Source organism: Otolemur garnettii, unplaced genomic scaffold (genome assembly GCF_000181295.1).
Source record: "Otolemur garnettii isolate 467f Iridium unplaced genomic scaffold, OtoGar3 scaffold00004, whole genome shotgun sequence".
NCBI lineage: Eukaryota > Metazoa > Chordata > Mammalia > Primates > Galagidae > Otolemur > Otolemur garnettii.
The window spans coordinates 16,334,683-16,358,032 of record NW_003852399.1 but is presented as its reverse complement, the minus strand read 5'-3'; the positions used below and the strand labels follow the sequence as shown (position 1 = coordinate 16,358,032).

The window sequence follows — 23,350 nt, the reverse complement described above, 5'->3', positions numbered from 1 at the left end:
CTGCCAAACAACAATGACAACTACAACCAAAAAATAGCCGGGTGATGTGGTGGGCGCCTGTAATTCCAGCTACTTGGGAGGCTGAGGCAAGAGAATTGCTTAAACCCAAGAATTGAGGTTGCTGTGAGCTGTGATGCCATAGCTCTCTACCAAGGGTCACATAGTGAGACTCTGTCTCAAAGAAAAACAAACAAACAAACAAAATCAAAGAAGATACCATGCACATACATTAGGGTGGCTATAATACATAAAAAAAGCAAAAAATAAAAATAATTAAAAGCCAGAGAATAACAAGTGTTGGTGAGTATGTGCAGAAAAGAGAACTCTTGCACATTCCTGGAGGGAATGTGAAGTGGTGCAGCTACCGTGCAAAAGACCTTGGTGGTTACTCAGTCAATTAAGTAAATTACCACATTACTTGGTAATCTCATTTCTGAATATATACCCAAAAGAATTGAAAAGAAGTGTTCAAACAAAAACTTGTACACAGATGTGTCCAATAACACTACTCACAATAGTCAGAAGGTAGAAATAACCCAAATATCCACCAACTGGATGAGTGGATTCTGTCAAACAAAACCTTTGCATCACGGAAGGCTATTCAGCCACGTGTAGGAGTGAGGCACTACGCACACCATAAAGGAGGTGAAACTTGAAAAGCTTCGACCAAGTGTCAGAAGCCAGGCACTAAATGCCGCATGGTGTAGGATTCCATTTTTATGAAATATCCAGAATAAGCAAATGAAAAGAGGCCTGTTGGCAGCTGTCTGAGTCTGGGTAAAGGGAAAGAGGACTGACTGCTCAATGAGTATAGAGCTTCCTTTGGGGTTTTAAAGAAACTGTCCTGGAATGATACAGCAGTGATGGTTGCAAGATATTGTGAATGTCAGAAATGCCACTGATTTATACACTTTAGTATGATTTAGATGGCAGGTTTTATGTCATATGTATTTCACCACAATAAAAAGTTGTCACAGCCTGTTTTATGAATATATCCAGTGATGATTATTCTTTATCTATTAATAAAAACTGACATTGGCCAGACCTACCCAACTGCTAATTCATACTCACTATAAATTTATATAATATTAAATAAATTATTCTGAAATATTTCAGGCTGACACAAAATAACATCAGCTCTGAAGAAAATGTATTTAGATAATACTCATTTAATTATCTGGTACCTATATACTTTTTTCTTGATAAGGGATTGCCCCAAATAGTGGAGAATTGCATAATAAAGCTCCCATCAGGATGTTATACTGGATGGGTGAAAAGGACTGACTACCAACACGCATGGTTGTAAGTGATCTCTATCACTGATATACATTTAATAATACACATTATAATAATGTATTTTTGTAATATACACAGATATTAATTGCATAATCATCAAAAGCATCAGAAGATGAATGAGAAGATTAGAGCAAGTTAACATCTGTCTGCCTGGGTAAAATCAGTCAGTATTGTCATGTGAGCCAAGGTGTTTGGATACCAGCTTTTGACTGGTTTTCTAAATAACTCTGGTGACAGATATCACCCCTCTAATTTAAACCTTTACACAGATTTTTTTATCCCCAAAGTCTCATTATGGAAAATGTAAAAATAACCTGTAAAATTAATTGTACATGAGGAAATGGAAAGGAAAAAGAGAAATAGTTAAATTGAGTGTTTGTATAAATTAACAGAATAATTTTGTTAATATGTATCTGGGGTTGCCAGGTTGGGACCAAGAAGGAAGTTTTTAGAAGCAAGTTTTTCAACTGTTGCAAAAATTAACACAGAGGTGTCAATACTTACCAGCCCACCCCCGCAACTGGAATTTAGGATTTGAATTAAAACTGTAGAGATGACATGAAAAACAGAATTGGGAAACATTTTGTAGTTAAAAATCAATACACTTACCTTTGTTTATAAAGATAAAATCCAAAGCCTGCAAATATAAGTGCAAAAAAAGGCACAAGAATAGCAATGGCCACAGAACTACTATTTGTCCCATGAGGCTGATTTGAAGAATTTGAACCTTCTGACATATTCAGTCCTAACAAAATAAAATAAAAGAATTATAAATCCCAAATCAACTCTATTTTGTCGTCATTGATTTCTGTTTTTATGAACCAATTAATTTTTTCTACTCTCAATAGAGCTACTTGGAAATGTGCACACCGAGAACAACAATATTTCATGAAACTCCTTCAACTCACTTTTACACAGTTTTTGCACAGTGCCTAGCCATGTACAAGATATTTTTCTAGGAAAGGATACAGACTAAAAAATAAGCAGATCTGAGAAGTGAGGATTTAAATAATAGTGGGAAAGTGTATAGAGACATTAACAGGGTTATATAACTAAAGCACAAAGTGAAGGTCAACATGATTGAGAAAGGGAAGAATAACTCGGGAGGACAGACCGTACAGACTTGGCCTTAAAGAGTCAGAAGAGCAACTAATGAAGGAGGAGGCAGGATTATTGTAAGTCTAGAAATGGGAAGGCAAGTGGCTTCTTTCAGGGATGTGACGAGCATGGACAGGTGTTTAGAATCAGAGGATGAAAAAATAAATTACCGACAGGGAATAGTTACCACTCTGCGGAACACACGCTTACCATTCACAGTCAGGGGCAAATGAAGGTGTTTAGAAATGAAAGACCCAGTGATAACACATGAGATTTAGAACAGCGCCTGGGGTGGGAAGGACTTGACAGGGCATAGTCTGGAATTGGGGGTATTGAAAAGGCTTAAACTTGAGTACTAGGAAGAGCAACAAATGACAGATTGGAGAAACATTCAGAGTTATAATTAACAGAACTGTCTGTGAGGATCAGAGAGCTAAGGCGGCACCAGAGAGGATTAGAACTATCTACTTGTAGCTGAGTAGATGGTGGTGGCATTAGCAGATAAAAAACTAAGAAAAATCAGGGTTGTTAGCACAGGGATGGGGAAAGAGGAAACAGCTAACAGTTTTTTCTCAGAAAGAAACAGCTCCTTTTTTTATAGATTCTGTTTTAGTCTTGTAGTATTTGAGACACTTTTGGGGAATATTATGTGGACATATTCTGCACACGATAACACAACTATGTTTATGTACCCTGTTAAGGAGGATTTTATTTTGTTTTTAAAAGTAACACAATTGTAGGGAGACATTATGTGAAAGTACATCTTGTTACTATTGTTCATTTACAGAAATAGAATTTCCCTTTATGATAAATGACTCATATCATATGATAAATAACTCGATACCTTTGTCCATGTTAAAAAAAATTAGTACCTTATCTTACACCTTCTTTTTCCAGTAACTCGATATATTTATGTAAAGCTTCAAAAGTAATGATTTTTAAAGATAAACATCAGACATTAGTTTGTCGAGCCTAAAATTATTCATTATGTATCAATGTCAGGATGTAATAATGGGAGTCGGTATGCCTTAAGAGAATTATACACCAGAAGCTGTTTCTAAGTACATTCTGGCAGAGCCATTAAGGGTGTACACACATATACAAGAGTTGGGAACAAGAATGACAAAACCCTATGCCTTCTACCAGAGACTGTGCACACTTGAGCAGCACCGAGTCCCCCCAAGGGCCCCAATCCTCAGTTATTTTCCTTTCCAGTTGCCACCACATTTTCGGATGAGTAAGATAATCGCAACAATAGTCAAACTGAATAGAAGCATTACAGTTTTCATGTGATAAAATAATTTACAGTTTAATATTTTCTTTTTTATCTGTATCACTTTTTCTCCTTTTTATTTGCTTAAGGACAAGACACTTTGTCATGTTTATTAGAAATATGATGAAAAACCATACACTGTACAAAATTGGTACATAAAGGACCAATATTTTGAAGAATGTGATTATCTAAAAAGGCTATCCAATATATCAAGTATATCCCTGACAATGCAGAATCCAAAATTTAGTATATGTGTTCAATGTACAGAATCTCCTGTCTTTTCTTGTGATGTCTAGAGTGATAAAGGAACTTCATAAACAAAATAAATACATTACCCAGTCTTTGTAGTCCAAATTGTCCATAATCTTTGCCTTGAATGAATCCTTGAAATACATAAGTAGCTCCATCGGGCTCAGCAGAAACCTGAAAATATTTAAAAGTTAAATAAATCTGAATAGTGGTCATAGTTCCATTCTCCCAGCTCTGATAAATACTCAGTTTTCTTCTGAAATGAATATTATACCAACTTCCTTCCTTCCATATCTTTCTCCTATTGCAAAACACAACACATTGTGCTAATTTTCCATCATTCAAAGCAAAAGTAAATTTTTCAATGTTAAATAATTATGGTACTGAAAAAAGGGGGTAGTTATTAATAATAAAAATATATAGGTAGATTTCTTTTAGGTTAAGACCCTTTTGTCACAAAAATAAAAAGCAATGACATGATGAAACCATGAGACAAATGGTCAATTAAAAGTCAAAATATAACAATATTGTACTTTGTAAATTAGATTATTATACAGGACACGTGCATTCCTCTGCCTCTTCCCAGTGACCTCCCTGGGAGGAGTCCGGCCCCTTGTCAGTGAGTTGGCTTGGGGCTGGGACTCACTGCAGCCAGTGGAATGTGGGCGGGATTGCCTTAAGAAGCATAAAATATGCTATTATATCAGGGACAAAAGATGACATGTTAATAATTATATTCACATGAAAGTCTAGAATAAAGAAATCTATAGAGACAGAAACAGATGAGTGGGTATGGTTATGGTACAGTGAGGATGGGGGGAGTTGAGTGGGTGGTAGGTAGCTCAAGGCTATGGGGCTTCTTTCTAAGGTGATAAAGATATTCTCAACTTTGCACATTAGTAAATTGGCTGTGGTGATGGTGACACATCCCTGTGCATATATTAAAAACCACTGAATTGTACACTTTAAACGGGTAAAGTATAAGACATGTGAGTTACATCCTAAAATGAGCTTCTAAAAAATGTGTACATCAACACATTTGAGCTGATGTCAGAACCACCTGCCCCTCTGAGAGCTTCTGACTCTGAGATAGGAACGTGTCCCAGGTGGCTGCTATCCTTCCAGCTTCAACTCTAGAATGAGACAGTGAGACGCAGCACAGAGGTGAATTGAATCCACATCTTCAGGCAAAACCTCCACAAATAACCTCCGACACAGGAGAAGGGACGAATGTGCATCGCTGACTGCTCCATCCACCTTACATTTGTATAAAACCCTATCCTTAAAACATACTTTACACGCATAATGTCATGTCATCTTACAGGTAAAAATACGAATTGATACATTTCAGTGACCCACATCACTGACTGGTAATTGGAATTTACCCTGCAGTTTGTGCTAATTAATGTCACTTACCTAAGTCACGTATGGTATCATAAAAGTAGTAAAAACCTTGAATCCTCTCTCAAAAGCAAAGCATGCCAAACCACTGTGGGAGGTCTGACATTTCACGGGGGAATTACTCCTTATGTTCAGAGAGCAGACTTTGGGTATGGCCATTGTAAAACATGAAATAGTTCTAGAAAGAGTAATTCAAACTCTAGCATTTTATTGAATAAATTTATTTTTGTTTCCTATATAAAATAATACAATTAAACATCTGAGTGCATCGAAGACGTGAGTCAGTTCTCAATTCCAGGAATTGCAAAACAGAATAGAGAAACAGGATGGCCATTTTTTCTCAGGAACCAAACTGACTGAAGCCTGTGACCTACTATGGTATCTTCTTTCCCACTGAGCCTTCCTTAGGAAAGAGGGGTTGGTACTTGGAAGGAGGTGACCTGATCTCTCATGCTTATTCTTCAGCAAAGATTCCTGGCCAGGGTGTTAATAAAAGACTTGTTTCTTCTAATTGTTAATTTGGATACTGCAGTCACATAAATGTACTCAATGTAACAAAGTGACTCCATGAGGAAGCTACGGCAACTATCTCCCCACAGAATGCACTTCATGTAAGCTCTTTGCGAACTTCATAAAAAATTACATTCAATTTAATAGGCATACTTAATTTTATGATGCACTTTGTAAATATGTTGCATCTGCCTTAAATAGTGGTTCCAGACAAAGATTCAATTATACATAGTATTTTAGTCAGATGTTTTTTATCATAGGGTTGACTGTAGAGAGAATATATTTGATGAAACCAATGAAAATCTGTATGCAGACCAACACACCTACACACACACACTCTATGAAAGTAAGAAATGCACCTCAGACACCAATAATTCTAGGCCTGATACTTTATAATACTAAATATTTATACATGCTAATATACAAGTATGTATATGTGTTCATATCAGGTAAATTGGGAAAATTCTCTTTTTCTGGAGAAACTACATATTTGCCATTAAAATCAGCAGCAGACTCTTAAAGAACTATACTTACAAACCCATCCATAGCCCAATTTTCCTCCTTCATTTTCTTCACAGAAGTGTGGGCTGGTACTTTAATAAGATATATGTGTAACATTAAGCGAGCTTCCTGACTTTTATATACCCCTGTAAAATACAAGGACATTTAGTCTTAATTTTGTAAATAGTTATGCTACATTATTATCTACAATTCCTTGACTATATCATGTAGAATATGTAATAGGAAAAGAAATAAAACAAGGCCCAAGTCAGGGATGGTGTCATCCATGATGTTTTTACAAATCTTGCAATATATGTTGATTTTCCTTTGGGCTGAAATCCTCACCTTAAATCTTCATTGTTTAATTAAAGGTTTAAATTACCTATGCTATTAAAATTAAGTATGACTTTTCAAAAGAATATAATTCCAAGATATTGCAAATAAAATATTTTCTTCTTCCGAAAGGATTCTAAAATCTTCCAGTTTACAAGTCAAATGTTAAAATTCTGTACATTTTCCTTAATAGTGACTTAGGTGCCAGCCCTGAGAAAGAATATTCTAAGTGCTGCTGGAACCACAAAAATAGATATATGTAGTTTCTATTCTCAAGAATTTCCAAAAAAGTAGGAGGTATAAGTAAGATACACAGCAAACCAAAATACATGGAAAAGTGTGATTAAAAAAAAAAAAAAGGATGGGGAGGGAACATTTCACACTGAAATGATCAAGAAGTGCTTGTTAGGAAAAGCATTAGAGCTGGGTCTTAAAAATAAAGCAGAATTTTTAGTCTAAGAAAGCAAATACATGTAATGACAAAAAGGAGTAATATATTGAACAACTTAAGAAAATACAGTGAGTATTTTAAGAGTAAATATAAGCTGAAGTGTAAATATATTTAGAACAGTATAGGAAAAAGGATTTCAAAAATTAACTTGGTTGAAATTTGGCTCCATTCATTCACTCAATTGCTCATCTCTGTAATAAATACCATAAAATGCTGAAAGGCAAAGATATCAAAACATAGAGCTTAACCTAAAATAAAAACAGCAATCAATAGGAAGAGGGCATAAAGGTAATCAAAATCATATTGCTGGGAAACTATTCCAGTTGGTTTGTTTAGAAGCTGTAAGTGAAAGGAAATTAAACTAATTATTTTTTTTTCCTATATTTCTAGGAATCCCTTTTGAGGTCTTTCTAAATTAGTATAACTAAACATTTATTTTGGACTAACTTTTTTATAGCAAAGAAAAAAACGTGTTTACATTTTAAAGTTGAAGAAATACATTTTTCTCATCCATTAAAAGCTTTTTAAAATTAATACCAGGAATTGTGTATTTAAAAATATATATATTAAATTATAATATTGTCTACATGAGGTTTCACAAAGGATCATTCAATAATACAAAACAATGCTCAATAATTTTTTTTTAAAAATTGTAGACTCAATGAATATGATTTTTTCATTTCATTATACCAATATATTTCATTATTAATAATTATGTAGGATATATACAAAAGTTTACCACATAGACATTTCATATTAATAATATCAAATATTAGTGCTCCAGCATAGAGCAATGATGATTCAAATTTACTAATTTGGCAATATGTACTGATACTTATTTTTTTTTTTTTGAGACGAAGCCTCAAGCTATCCCCCTAGGTAGAGTGTCATGGCATCATGCTCACAGCAACCTCCAACTCCTGGGCTCAAGCGAGTCTCCTGCCTCAGCCTCCCAAGTAGCTGGGACTACAGGCACCTGCCACAATGCCTGGCCATTTTTTGGTTGCAGCCATCATTGTTGTTTGGCGGGCCCGGGCTGGGGATTCGAACCCGCCACCTTAGGTGTATGTGGCTGGCACCTTAGCTGCTTGAGCCACAGGCGCCGAGCCGTGATACTTATTTTGATCCAGAAGATCTTCTAGACTCAGGGGGTAGAACAATGGATTGGAAAGAGCTCCCATCCTAGAGCTTTTATTGTAACAATATAGTTAAATAACAAATAATAGAAGATAATTTTAAATAGTAAAGAGAAGAAAATAAAACAGTGGAGACTGCTCTATCAAAAGTGTGTCTGACTGTATTTATAGTATAAAATGCCCTTCAGATGGGGTCTTTGGATGTGTTGCAGGAGGATATGACATTTGAGAAAATATATGAATGTGAAAAAAAAACAGCAACTGAAGATAAAGAGGAGAGTGGGTACTAGACAATGGAACCAGAAGATAAAGAGGAGAGCAGGTACTAGACAATGGAAGCAGAAACTTGAGGCGAGTAAGCAGGTCTGATTTTCTCACTCCTTTTTAAGCAAGTGCAGCACTGTCTTTCCTGTCTGAAAATTTCAGTAGCCACCTAAAAAATCTCATTTTCAAAAATGATTTTTCTGGTCACGGAATAGTTTGCAAAGTACTGATTCAGACTCTGGTCTCATGAGAATAGAGAAAGACTCCTATTAAGCTCAAAGCACTGTTCTAACACGTGACATCTAATTCTAGCTACAACAAAACATTCTTGAAGAAACTAATTTTAGAACTGTGCAGCTTTCCATTTGTGTTGCAATTCTCCTTTATCAGTCTCCAAACCAGAAAACCTGGGCTCTGAATGGATATGAAGGTCATCAAAAACAAATGTATCAAAATAAATATTTCACAGCACAAAAATCATTAAGAAAAATGACAAAATCGTGATAGAAGTAAAAGCATGAGGGTATTATTTTTCACTGGTGCTTTTAAATAGGATACCTGAAAGTAGCAGCTCCATGTTGCTGTTGCTGAGCGTTGCATTAACTCTCCCCGTGGAAGCATTGAAACTAGTAACTGTCAAGGTCATGGGCTGCTTCCTTCCTTTGAAATTGTAAGAGCCTTTCCATATATAATTTTGAGCAAACACATCATCAGGAACTATGAGTAGATTAAACAGTTCACACATTAATTTGATAATATCATATAAATATAAGCATTAAATAGTAGGTGAATGAATGCTGGTTAACTGAATAATGACATATTGCTAAATATACATTAATGTTGAATACGTGTTATAAAATGAATTCTTCATGTTTCAAGTTTTTAGGACAAATCAAAATTGTAATAACCTAGTTTTGTTCATATGTCATCAACAAGAGAGAAATGGACAGTATCAAGGAAAGACATGGGGCTTATTTTCAGAACCCAGACAAATATATACTTCACTTGTGTTTGGTCTCCTATAACAATATTTTTCTCATACAAGTAAAATAAAATTATTTTCCCGAGCTAAATGAGTCTGTATACCCAAAGGCCTCGTTTTCTTCTAGCAGTGGGAACAGGGACACAGAGAGAAGAGCCTAGACACCTCCTTTGCAGAATGGTTCTGGAAGGTTTGGGAGAGGGAGCGGCCCTTTGTCTGATTAACAGAATAAACTTAGTTATTCTAACAATAGATGCTCCTACAGAAGAACAGAGTTCCACCACATTTTTGACTTGGAGGTTTACAGATACTTTTAGAAATTGTCACTAAATTGTCTAGAATTATCACTGGAACTGCCTAACTCCCACGAGAGAAAGAGACAAACTGTGATAGAATCAAAAGAACTAAATATTATAAAACTTTTCATCTGAGGAAGAAACACTATTTTTGATTTTAGATAACAGCTAAATAAGATTTATCATATTTGCATAAATTATTTATAAAATTTAGAATTATACAAATTAGTTGTGTCGCAGTCTCCACAGCTCCAGAGAAACGGCTGAGAGAAGCTTCCATTAACCTTGACCCTCACATCCTTAGAAATCAGCTCCGCAGGGAGGAATGCCTACTTGGGTAAGGGAGTGAAGGAAGGATATTTACAAGTCTGCTTTTTATTTTCATTTTCCCCCTAACACATTATGGGTGATTTGTCACCTGCTCTCTCCTGTCAGATCATAGAGAGTGAGGCTACAAATTGTGCACTCCCTGAATTCTATCAAACCAATAAAGCAAAGCTACTGTAGACGATCACTATAAAATATCCCTGAGTTGAGTTTCGACTGCATATTTCAGTAACAACTGAGATTTGTATTTTTATGATATTTGTAAGCAATACAGCAGAGGGGTTAGAAGCTCAAACACTGAAAGTATGTTCCTTGCGTTTAAGTCCCTCCTCTATGACTTACGTGCTGTATCGTTGAAATCAGTTTTTTAATTTTCTAAAACTGAACTTCATTATGATTAACATTGTGCTAACACAGAATTATTAGAAAGATTAAAGAGGCAAATGAGGCTCGGCGCCTATAGCTCACCCGGCTAAGGCGCCAGCCACATACACCTAAGGTGGCGGGTTCGAATCCCCAGCCCGGACCCGCCAAACAACAATGACGGCTGCAACCAAAAAATAGCCGGGCGTTGTGGCGGGCGCCTGTGGTCCCAGCTACTTGGGAGGCAGAGGCAGGAGACTCGCTTGAGCCCAGGAGTTGGAGGTTGCTGTGAGCTGTAATGCCACGGTACTCTACCCAGGGGGACAGCTTGAGGCTCTGTCTCAAAAAAAAAAAAAAAAAAAAAAAAAGAGGCAAATGAATGTGAGTGTTTGGCTAAGTGTTAGATTTTACCATTACTTTATTATGGATACAATGCAGATAAATAGAGCAATTATTGATCGTATAGATCACTATATAACTGTTGATACATATTTACAGCCATGTAGTTAATATTAAAAAAAAAAAAAAAGTACCTCTGGCTTTGTGACCTCTGCCAAGATATACTCTGAGTGGCACTCTTTCCCCAAGTCCCAACCTTCACCAGTATGCTCTGTGTATGGGGAAGTTGACGTAAACACTTGGTATGCTGTATGAGTACAAAGCTTTTGACTTGGTAAGCACTTTTTTAAAAGCGTTTTTGACCAACGACAGTGTATCTAGAATATGCTTTGCAGTGGGGGGAGGTGTGTGTGACAAACTAAATTGTCCTGTATTAGGAAGGGCAGGGATATGGGGGGAACAGGCTCTTGATTTTAGAAGTTGGAGGAGAATATGACAAAGATGTTCTAAAGGCAGGGCCTGGCAAACAGTAGGCACTCAATAAACATGTTGTCTTTCTGATAGTTTATTTCCCATGACGTATACTGTGATTACTCTTTGCTATTCTAAAACCATTAATAAAATTTTGCTATACCTACTGATCGTGTGTCCATGGTACTTAAAAGACTTAAGGAGTGTTTGACAGAGATGAAAGGCAGCCTTAGTTGTAGGGCAGTATAACAGTGGAAAGATTAAAACAGCAGCAGCAGCAAAGTTAATTGCATCAGGATGAATCATTGATAAGGTAGTAAAAGTTTAACAACTGGTTCTTGAACAAAAAACGTGATTTGTGGCATTTGCTGATTATTATAGTAGAAATATTACTATAAGAGCAGATGTGAAGCTACTAATATATCATTGAATGCAACAGGTGAAAGTTTGCGTGGAATTGACCACGGTGAGCCTCCATCTACTGGCTTCTGCGTGCCTGTCTACCCTCTAACTTTCCCACACACAGCTGGGAAATGCAACTCATGACAGCGTGGCAGAGACAGACTGTTTGGTCACTTACATATGTATTCCTATATCTGATAGGAATGATGACAATTTCTTTCCACTGTTAAGTCTATTTTGAGATTGAAATATGACTGTGTATTTGGAAATCCTTTGTAAACTCTAAAATGTCATCTAACGTGGATGTGGATATCAATGAAAAGGAGGAAGACAATGATGGTTAGAATTCTTTCTTTCAAAACATCTTTGACTTTAAACTTTGCTCCTAGGCTTCATAGAGTTGTCAGATATATTATTATGCTCCTTAGTTGACATAATTACCAACCTTTATTCTCATCACTTGGGTGTAATCTAATCATCGTGTCAACATTTATGATTTTAAAGAAAATTCTCATCGATTAATGATTTCTCATTTAAGATGACGTTTGCTCTAGAATGCTTGTAGATATTTTTACTCAGATTAAGAAAGATTTTTCCCTTTCTAATTTGTTAAAAGTTTTCAAAATCATAAATAGATTTTTAATTTCACAAATATTTTCTTTGCATGTATTGATATAATTGTTTGCACTGTAACCTCTTAATGTGATATATTATTTTGAGGATGAACGCTTAACTATTCCTGTGTATCTATGATGAATACAATTTGGTTTTGATATTTACTTTCCTTTCCTTAGATTTGACTTGCTAAGATTTTATACTGATTTTTTCCAACAACCATCCTGAGTCAAGTGGAGCTGCATTTTCCCATTTTATAAAGCCGTCATCTAAGTTATTAGGGTTATGTTGGACTTGCAGAATGAGTTTTAATGTTTGTAAAGATTGTTATAAGACTTGGATGATCTGTTCTGTTCCTTTAAACTTTGGTAGAAATCACCAGTATAACCCTATAGGCCAGATATGTCTTTGTGGAAATTATTTTATTTTTTTTTGTGGAAATTACTTTAATCAGTACTTTATTTGTTAAGGATTATTCAAACTTACTTTTATTAGTTCTAATGACATATACTTTCTAAGTAATTTGTCCATTTTCTTTACTATTTTAAATATGTTGTTATTGATAATTTATGTTAATATATTTCTAATTTATTTAAATTGCTCCCTATGTAGTCATGTTCTCATTTCCTTTGTTATGTTATTTTTACCAATTCTTTTTTGAAAACCTTAATTTTTTTGAAGAACCACTTTTGGCTCTGTAGAGATTTTTCCATTATTTGAGTTTTTTTGTTTATTCTTGTCATTACATTGATTTCGGCCTTCTTTTGGTTGTTATGTTATACTTTTTATGTCTTCTAAATGTGAATGCTGAACTCACTAATTCAAAAGCTTTTTCTTTCTTTAATGTAAAGATTTAAGGCTAGAAATATTCCTCACAACTTTGCTTTTGTTAGTCCTTAGGCTTTGATATTTAGATTTTTTAATATAATTAAATGCTAGCATTATATTTTCAATTTTAATGTATTTTTTAGTTCATGAGTTATTTATTAGTACTAACGAGCTTTGAATGTCTAAACATATAAATTGTTTTTATTATGTATTTTCTTATTAACTTTTAATTGTATCGTGGTCAGATATCAGGTCTGAAAACTAACTTTGCTTTGAAATTTGTTTAGATTTATTTATTATTTCATTTATAATAAATTTTTGTAGCTATCTCATGTGCCTTTGAGGACAATATACATTCTATAATTGTTTGATATAGAAATCTCTATGTATGTACATTGGATCAAGGTTATTGCCTGTGTTGTTAAGTTCATTCATATTCTTTTTCAAATTTTAGTCTGCCTGATTTATCCACTGGGTGACCATTGCCCATGCTTTGCCCAGGATAGTCTAGGTTTATGCTTCATGTACTGGAACTATTATTCAGAGCACCCATCTGCTTTGAGATAGAGCATCTTCTTTGGAATTTTCTGGACACTGATTGACCATCATGGTTTTCTGAGTCCATTGCTAACTCTACCTTGTCTTGACATATTCTTTCAATGTCTTAGTGGCATTCAATATGTTTTCACTGAAAAAAATCAGTGTCAGTCTCCAAGTTTAAAGGCAATTTCACTTTTATAGCTGAGAATTTCTGAACGCAACAAAAAATAGATTCTAACACTGTTCTTGGCCCAATATAACTTAGTAAAATTTGTCTTCAATGTAAAGATCAGACACTAAGCTCTTATTTTATATGTAGTGTTTCACTTTTATAACATGAATGAAATGGTAATACTAAAAAAGAAGCTCTTATAGATCGAGCCTTTACCATAAGACAGAACTTTGTACTTTATATCTGTGAAGTTCACTGCACAACAATTTAATCATTATCACTTTTATATAGACAAAGAAATGAAGGCTTACATATATAATTTATTTTTCTATGTTCATGGGCTACAGAGTGTATAGGATTAAAATTATATTAAGCTTATATGTAGGCAGTACTTTAAGCTTATGTTTTTAATGGTATACTCGGTTTTAATATTTACTTTTTAAATCAAATAACTCAAAATAAAATGGACAAGTTTGAGAACTTACTGATATTTTGTTCTTAGACTAAATATATTGGTTCCCTTTTAAAAAGCATATATTTAAATATTGATAATTATATAAAATGCATAATTGAATTATATATACTCATGCATAGGTCACTATGAAAGTTTTAAGATAAGCCTGTCTTATGTTCCATTATTTGACTTCCAAAAAATCCAGTCAACAGCATCCTTTCTGACAGTCCCATGCAAGTTTCAACTTGCTCGGCTTATCAGTGTTGCTGAGAGGGCTTCATTTGTTTTCGTCCATGCAGATTTTATGTTTCTCGATGTTTATTTATCTCAGAACAGTCATAATGACCCATGTAGATAAGATCTTTTTGTTTTAATATTTTAAATGTAAGTATTGTTATTATGTGATTGCCTTTCTCAAAAACTCTTAAGGGGAATATTATAAGGAAAAGTATAAATATATTTTGGGCAGAGGAAACTATAAACAATATTTTTGGAAGAGTAACATGTCACAGTATTACACTGTTTTAAATTCAATATCTTATAAATTATCAAATTCAAGATACTCAGATGCAGACTTTTTCTATACTGGTATATATTTTTCTAAGTACACAGTTAATATGTGAAAATGCAGACTTTAAAAATTATGCCTCCTAGAAAACAAATGAAATTACTGACCACTTAACTTCGGGCTAGGTGTCCCCAGTGCAGGTCTAGGGTCTTTCACCAATATTTTGGAACCAGCTATGAAAAGAAATAAAAATGTTTACAAAAGTTGATACAATCAGTAACACGGAAGTATACAATGTGATGCACTGTCAACTTTATTATCTACATATCACACAGTTTTCTCCAAAATGTCCTGTCCTTCACAACCTCTCAAACCCCTTTTGTACAGCTAACAACTTCGGTGGTTACCCCAATTCCAGTGGGAGCAGGGGAAGATTAGTGCTGCCTTATCATCTTGCAGAATTGTTTCTCATTTTAGAGGCACGAGCCCGTTACTTCCAACACGGAAGCTGAAGACCTAGGATATGTTACTGTTGACAAAAGGCAAAACCGTTTGGGTTGAGTTAACATTTAAGAATCAAAATTTGTTAAGGCAGCTCATGGTGTTAACAAAAAATGGGCAGATTCAAAGGCAAAATCTTTACATTTTAAGTTACCCAAGGCAGCTAAAAAACCAAAAAATTCCTTCAAGGTACTAAAAGGGAATGGAAAGTTGAAAAAGCTATGACATGACTAACTGTGGACCACGTACCCTAAGAACAGCATGATGCCTTGAAAGGGGAAGTGAGTTGGGTAAACTTCATTCTGGCTACAAAATGAAAGAACATTTGGAAAGGGACAACTATCGATACGACCACAGAAGTGAAGAGGCTGCTGTGGTAGTCTCAGAAATAACACTGAATTAGAGGATCAGAAAAGAGATATATAACTAAGCTATGTATATACATACGTTTTTGAAATATTTTTGGATTTAGAGGGATAGGAAGATAACTAAGATGACTACGAGGTATCTTACAAAACTATACAACAGCAGGGATAGTAGGGATACCAAAAGAAGACTATATAAGGAAAGGAAATTTATGAATTCAGTTTTGCATGTACTGAGTACTGCAATGTCTTTTAAGAACTCAAATTGTTTTCTGCCTCTGTAACTACATGGTTAGCTCACGAACGTTATCCTCTAGCTCTGGACAGAACAGAACTTTCTCTGAGGAAGAAAGATGAATGGCTAATGAACACATGAAAAAATGCTAATGGTCCCTAATCATCAGAGAAATGCAAGTCAAAACCACCCTGAGATATTACCCAGTAAGATTAGCTCACATAACCAAGTCCCAAAGTGGCAGATGCTGGTACAGATGTCAAGAGAAGGGAACACTATTACACTACTGGTGGGACTGCAAACTAATACAGCCTCTTTGGGAAGAAGTACGGAGAATCCTCGAAGGTCTCAAATTAGATCTCCCATTTGACCCCACAATCCCACTGCTAGGCATATACCCAGAAGAAATAAATCATTTTATCGTAAATACATTTGCACTAGAATGTTTATTGCAGCTCAATTTATAATCACCATGATGTGGAAACAACCTAAATGCCCACCAACCCAGGAATGGATTAACAAACTGTGGTATATGGATACCACGGAATACCATTCAGCCACTAAAAAAGATGGAAACTTTACATCTTTTATATTAGCCTGGATGGAGCTGAAACACATTCTTCTTTGTAAAGTATCATAAGAATGGAAAAGCGAATCTCCAGTTACTCAATACTAATAGGAAGCCAGTAGATTCATGTCCACATAGGAGAAAAATTCATTTTAATTCCAGGTTGGAGGAGGGAAAATGCAGCAGGGTGAGAGGGAAGAGGCATTTTGATGTGCTCCCACTTAATGGGCACAATGTAAATGTGTATGACACAACTTTTGAGTGCAGGACACAACTACAAGAGGGACTCTACCTAACAAATTCAAATATTGTGGCTTGGTTGTTTGTACCCTCACATTAACCTGAAATTAAAAAGAAAAAAAGAATTCAAGTTGTGATGTCAATAGGCACTTAACATCGTAAGTCTGGAGGTAAAAGGAGATAAATGAGCTAGAAATGTTTCCTAGTACATAATCGCCATAGAAGAGACTATCGAAGTCATTAATTAAGATCGCCCAGGAGAGAATAAAGAATGAAAAAGAGAGATGGTTGAATACTGACTAAGCCTCTAGAAAATCATGCATAGGAAAGAATAAGCTTATTTTAAATATGGGGAATGGATACTGAAAACTAGGACAAAATGAAATGTGTATTCATTCAACAGATACTGATCAATTTTCATAGGTAAAGCACTAATCTAACATTAAAATCAGAGTTGTACACACTTTGAGGAAAGTCTATTGTTATGATATCGTACTCTAGTTGGGGAGGGGCAGATAAGAGAACAGGAGAGTGGAGACAGAAAATGACAAGCAGACAAATGAAGGAATAACATCTTCTCACACTGTAGGGATTTCTATCATGAAAGTTTTTGGAAAGAAAAAGCAACCAGAATAATGTTCTGGCTAAGAGATTGAAAACTTTTCAAGAAAAAGAAAGTCATTATCATTTGTGAATGATGCAAGAGATTTAAAAAATAGAAGGTTTAGAAATAAACAAATAAAAACAATGTGTTAGATATAAGGAAAAGGTTTATTGATGACCTTATCAAGAACTCTAGAAAAATTTCTTTTGCTGCTGCTTCTGGCAACATAATGCTTTTTCCTCTACATACCCACTACTTCTTGTCCAGAAGGAAATTCTCCTGACTATATGGCAACAAGTGGAGGCATTTTACCTTGATCTCATCAAAACATAACATTACTTTGGCTGGGTAATGGCTTTAGATATGGGCTCAGTTCAAAATTGTGACATTCGAAGACCTGGATAGTGTTTTCCTAATCAAACTTGGAGAAAGAATCTTTCTACTAGGATGAGTCTGGTGAAAGGATGTGAATACCAAGAAGCTGGTCATAATTTTCCTTACTCTTATGGGCTGAATAGCACAGCATACCTCCATATTGATGCTAACCTGGAGCCTCAAAATGTGACATTATTTGGAAATAGGATATTTGCAGATAAAATTAGTTGGAGATCTTGAGATAAAATAATCCTTACTTTAGGGTGGACCTCTAAGTATAGTGATTGGTGCTCTCCTAAGAAGAGAAGACACACAGATACACCTGTATAAAAGGTGAGGCAGGAATTAGAGTAAGGCTCCGAGCCAAGAAATTTCAAGAATTGTCAGAAGCTGCCCCCAATTAGGAAGAGGCAAGGAATGAGTTCTTCTTAGAACTTCCAGAGGGAGAAAGTTCCTGATGGCACCTTGACTTTGGACTTCTGGCCTTCAGGACTAATGAAAGAGTCAATTTCCATTGTGTTAAGACACCTAGCTTATGGGAATTTGTTATAACAGCCCTAAAAAAATGATACAGCTACCTTGAAGAGAGAATTTGAAGAAGGAATTGAGGCAAGAAAAATCAGCATAGAAAAGAAACTATAAAAAGAGCTAAATAATATTTCTGAGACTCTGGATCTAGATGTGTCTACATGACTCCTACCCTTGGAGTTGGCCCTTGATTTTGCTTGTTCCTAAGCTAATTTGAATTGAGATTTTTTTCTCTTGATCCAAGGAAGGCATAAACAGTGCCAGTTCTTGGTTAAAAGTGTCTATAGGGAAAACTTACCTTCACAAACAGGCACTTTTCCCGTCCAGGTGTTATCAGATCTGCACACTCTATGTTCTGTTCCCCCTGCTAAGAAGAAGCCAGGCTGGCAGGTGTAAATCAGTGTATACCCATGAGATGGGAGGTCCATTCCCACCACGTTTGCATGAGCAGGAGTTTCTGGCTGTTTACAGCTGTGAGCTATATTAAGAGAAGAGAAAAATGTTAATTTTCTGTAGATATGTTGAGACATTTTTGAGATAAAAGTCACAATATGTTTTTGGTATACTTTAATCCCTTTATATAACTTTGAACAATTATTCTCATGAACCAAGGAAAATGTATAGATTTCATACTTTAGCATTTTCTGAACAATTATCTAGAGAACACTGGTTTAACGGATAAAACGAGAAAAAAGAAAGACTGTGGATAAATTCATAAATGAATACTATATTACTGTTTTAAGGAGACACAATGAACAACAGTACTTTAAAGGATCTATAATGTCTTGCAGTACGATATTTTTTAAAGTTTGTCAAGCTCAGGTTTTCTGTATCAGTTTTAGGAATATTATTTTATGATTTTAAATGTATTATACTGATTCTACATTAAAAATCAATTTTATAAGGTTAAATACAATCGGAGATCATTACGGTGGACTGATATTAACACTTTCCAATAAAAGTACTTTTTAATAATTTTTTTATATGTGAAATTTTCTGGCCATATTTGGGCCCACATGCTGGAAGCATTTTATTCATCATTTTGTCTCCTCTTCTCCATGTTTCCTTCTACAGATAATTCTCTCCCTTGAACAGCTATCCTATCGTGCATATTCCGAGGAATTCTCCTTTAAGGAATTTTGCCACATTTGAATATTACAAGCCAACCAAGCGTGCAACCTAACATCTCAGTGGAGTGTTCTGCTACTTTTAAATAAGCGGCTGGGCCATAGGGTTGTGGAGGTGGTTCTGAACAGGGATACAGTAAATTTACAGAACTTACTTGGGCTTAAGCAAATCCTAAAAGCTAGATACTTTCTTGATGAGTGTTTCCATTTCAACATACTCTTTATTTATTCCCCAAGAGACTCAGAATTAAAAAGATAGAAGACATATTATAAAAGGAGGCAACTGGTATGAAAGAAGAGACCAGTAGCTGACCAGCTGAAGTTCATTCTAATTGTAGGAATGAAAAGTTCATTTAATAGCCTTGGGTTTCATCCTTATTGAGTCAACCCAGCAAGTGTTTTCAACTTAGCATCAGTTAACATTTAGAGGCTCAGGATACCTTGAAAATTTTTCAAATTTGAGGGCAAAGCATCCATCAATATTTTATTTTTTTATATGTTTCAAGTTTTCCTCAGGAAATAGTCCAAAGAATATTTTCACAAGTGCTTTTAAATAATTAAGAGTCATTAAATTGGAGTCTCCTATATCTCAGAGTACTTAAGATTGACTGGCTGTGGATCTATGAAGCTAAAAACTAATTATCACCCAGGTGGCCAAATTAAAAATAATTAGAGCTCTACAAAAGAGAACAAAATTGTGCCTTATGCCTCTGATTTCTTTAGAATTGTCTTCCCAATGGGCATGAGCTTATAACATAGCAATAAAATTACATATATGAAATATGTTATATAATAATCTAAAAGTCAACTTGATAAATATTTTGTAGAGATATAAATTTGCATACTTGGAAGAAAAAAATGCATATAAATTCTTATAATAGCATTTTTATCTATAATACTTACGTATGCATTCAGGCTGAATTCCACTCCATGTAAGGTCAGGGAGGCAAGTGCGTGTTGTAGAGCCTTGGAGAAGATGGCCCTTTTTGCAATGGAATTGTATAACACTTCCTACCTATAGAAAATTTAAAAAAAATCAAATGTCCCAATACAACTTCAGATGTAGCAAAAAATAGAAAAAAAACCTGGGTGAGAAAATACTGTCAAATGAAATTTCATATAGTACAGTTGGAAGGAAAATAAATTGAAATCCGGTTTAAAATAAAACTGAGAAAAATTCAAGAAATAAAAAACCTAGATCTCTTTCTCTACATATCAATCAAGTAGTTTGGTACCTAGTGTATACATAGATCCTAAACTATTTTTGTTTTTGTGAAATAGAGTCTCAGTCTGTCACCCAGACTAGACTGCCATGGCGTTAGCCTAGCTAATAGCAACCTCAACCTCCTGGGTTCAAGCGATCTTCCTGGCTCAGTGTCCCAGGTAGAAGGGATTACAGGCACTACCAAGATTACCGGCTAGTTTTTCTGTTTTTTAGCAGACACAGGGTCTACGGAAAAAGACCATCCTTGCTTAGGATGGTCTTAAACTACCGAGCTCAAGTGATCCTCCCACCTCAGCCTCCTATAGGTTACAGACAGGAGCCACTGTGCCTGGCCCAATGTTGAACTTCTTGCCAATAGAATTTGAAGAAAATATATAAGATGTCCAAAGACCAATAAATCACATATGAATACAAAACAGACAAAGATAAATAAAAACTGATAAAAACAGATATGGAAATAAATGTAATTAACAACACTAGAGGCAAATAAAGTTTGAAGATATAAACCCAATGTGAGATCAGAGATGAAGGTGATTATTGAAGGTTGTGGTGGAAACAGAAATATACAACAAAAGACATAAAATTTGCACTAAATTTTTGAGGATGTAGAATCTAGATGATATATGTGACAACGGCTCTCAAAGTGGGGTATTCAGGTGGGTAACATTAACATCACCTAGGAATCTGTAAGAAATGTAAATTCTGAGGTTGTAGCCCAGTCCAGCTGAACCAGAAATTCTTAGGGGGCGATCAAGAGTTTGGTTTAACAAGCCCTTCAGGTGATTTCCCAAAGTGTGCAGGAAAATTGGGGAAGTACGGCAGGGGATAGAGTCAATAAGAAAACAGACTCCAAAGTATTCTGGATCTGACTTTATTTGAATAAGTCATATTTCTCTTCTTTGAGATGTAATATCTCATCTATAAATAAGGATGGTATTATTGTTTGTCTTGAGATTTGTTCTAAGGTTTAAATGAAATAGGATATAAAATCAACTCCACCCTGGGATGGGACATAAGTTTTAAATAAATTCTAGCTATAATGGCCATGCTGCAGACATGAAGAGTCAGTTCCTCACGGGTTGCAAATGGCAGGCTGTGGTATCTCAAAGAACTAAGAGTGCTTAATTCTAACGATGAGGCTGGCACCACCCGCTTAGATTTGGGTGTTCAAAAGCTGCACTAACTTGTGGCCGTGAGCCTGGGGAGATTGTTATTTCCTCAGCAAATATTACGAGGAAAAGTCAATAAGACTTACTAAATGATTAGAGGAGGAGGACAAGATAAGGGGTATGTCGGGTCGGCCTCTTTAGACCGACCAGCAATCGGAGTCTGAGAGAGTCACTCATAGTTCTAGAATTGATCTCTCAGACCCTGTTTTCTGCCTTCCCTTTAACTGCTATTCCCACTGCTAAAGCAACATGTAGTTAAGCCTAAAGGAACACAATCTGGTACTAAGGTTCCATTAGTATCAAAAGCTTTAGAATTTACCCTAAATTCTACCATTTCTACCCTAAATTCTACCATTTACCCTAAATTCTACCAATGCATTTCAATAATGCATTGCCATTATTACTCAGAACCACGTATGCTACACTGAAAACATGCACTTCCAGAATTTATTCTCTGGGAAAACTTTTATTCTTCTGTTGCTTTGTGCTGTTCTGTGTCTTCCATGTGCCCTCACTTTTACCCCTGGGAAATCTCTTTTCGGTGCCCCGTTTTGTCCAGGACTACTACATTGATCTACTCCCAGGGCGCACCTCACATTGCCTTCAGATAAATGAGGTTCCTTGAACTGGGCTCCAGAGCATGCCATTCCCATCCTCTGTGAAGCTGTGCAAAGTGGTGGTACCGATTTTGACTTTCTAATGTGGCTTAGATAAGGGACATGGATGTACACAGTTTGCAGTTGTGTTCTCTAGTCAAACACGTTCTGTAGAACCCATGACTTCTATCAACCCAGCAGTCCCGCGTCAGCTTAGATCACAGTTCATAGTGCCACTTTTCACTAACAAATCCTTCCCTCATTGAATTCACCACCAAATACTGATAATTTTACCCTCTTATAAAGCCCGTTTTAATCTTCAACATGTTTTCCACAGGTTTTGCGTCTCACTATAGCACATATCATGAACGCCAGGTGGATTTTATCAAAACACAGATGGCTGAGCTCCCTGCCAGAGTTTCTGAGTTGATAATCTGGAGGAGGCCCAAGAATCTGCATTTCTAACGAGATTTTCAGCAAGCAGGTGATACTGCTGCTGTCAGTCAGGGACCAGACTTTGAGACCCTACTGTCATAGACAATATTTACAATAATTTTCTAACTTGTTTCTATTTCTCCAGACTTGACCCCATTCAATTTATTTTCTACACTGAATTCAAAGTTTTCTATGCAGGAAGAAAGTTTGACAGTATTATCCTTCACTACTGTAGGGTATTTTTATTGTTTCATCACCCATTAAGATAAAGTTATATTTTATTAATAGGGCAGATAAAGGCCTCCATAACCTGACCACTGATCGTCTCTCTAGCATCATTAATCACTTTTTTATGTGCTCAAATGATATTGAACTTTTTTTTTTTTTTCCGACAGAGTCTCAAGCTGTGTCCCTGGGTAGAGCACTGAGGTGTCACAGCTCGCAGCAACCTCAAACCCTTGGGCTTAAGTGATTCTCTTGCTTCAGCCTCCTAAGTATCTGGGACTATAGGTGCCCGCCCCAACACCCCTCTATTTTCTTTTCTTTTTTTTTTTTTTTTGGTTGTTGTTCTTA

The 23,350-nt window shown here is 35.6% G+C and overlaps 1 protein-coding gene across 2 annotated transcripts in view; it reads right to left on the bottom strand.

The window, feature by feature from the left end:
• CSMD3 (CUB and Sushi multiple domains 3) overlaps positions 1-23,350 on the bottom strand; it is a 1,080,374-nt gene that overhangs the window by 2,217 nt on the left and 1,054,807 nt on the right. For both annotated transcript variants that reach the window (XM_003782396.2, XM_003782397.2), the window contains 7 exons: positions 20,256-20,367; positions 18,524-18,703; positions 14,977-15,042; positions 9,071-9,229; positions 6,362-6,474; positions 4,003-4,090; positions 1,906-2,041 (listed from right to left, as the gene is read on the bottom strand). In XM_003782396.2, coding sequence (XP_003782444.1) covers positions 1,906-2,041; positions 4,003-4,090; positions 6,362-6,474; positions 9,071-9,229; positions 14,977-15,042; positions 18,524-18,703; positions 20,256-20,367 — 854 coding nt within the window. The remainder of the gene's footprint in view (positions 1-1,905; positions 2,042-4,002; positions 4,091-6,361; positions 6,475-9,070; positions 9,230-14,976; positions 15,043-18,523; positions 18,704-20,255; positions 20,368-23,350) is intronic.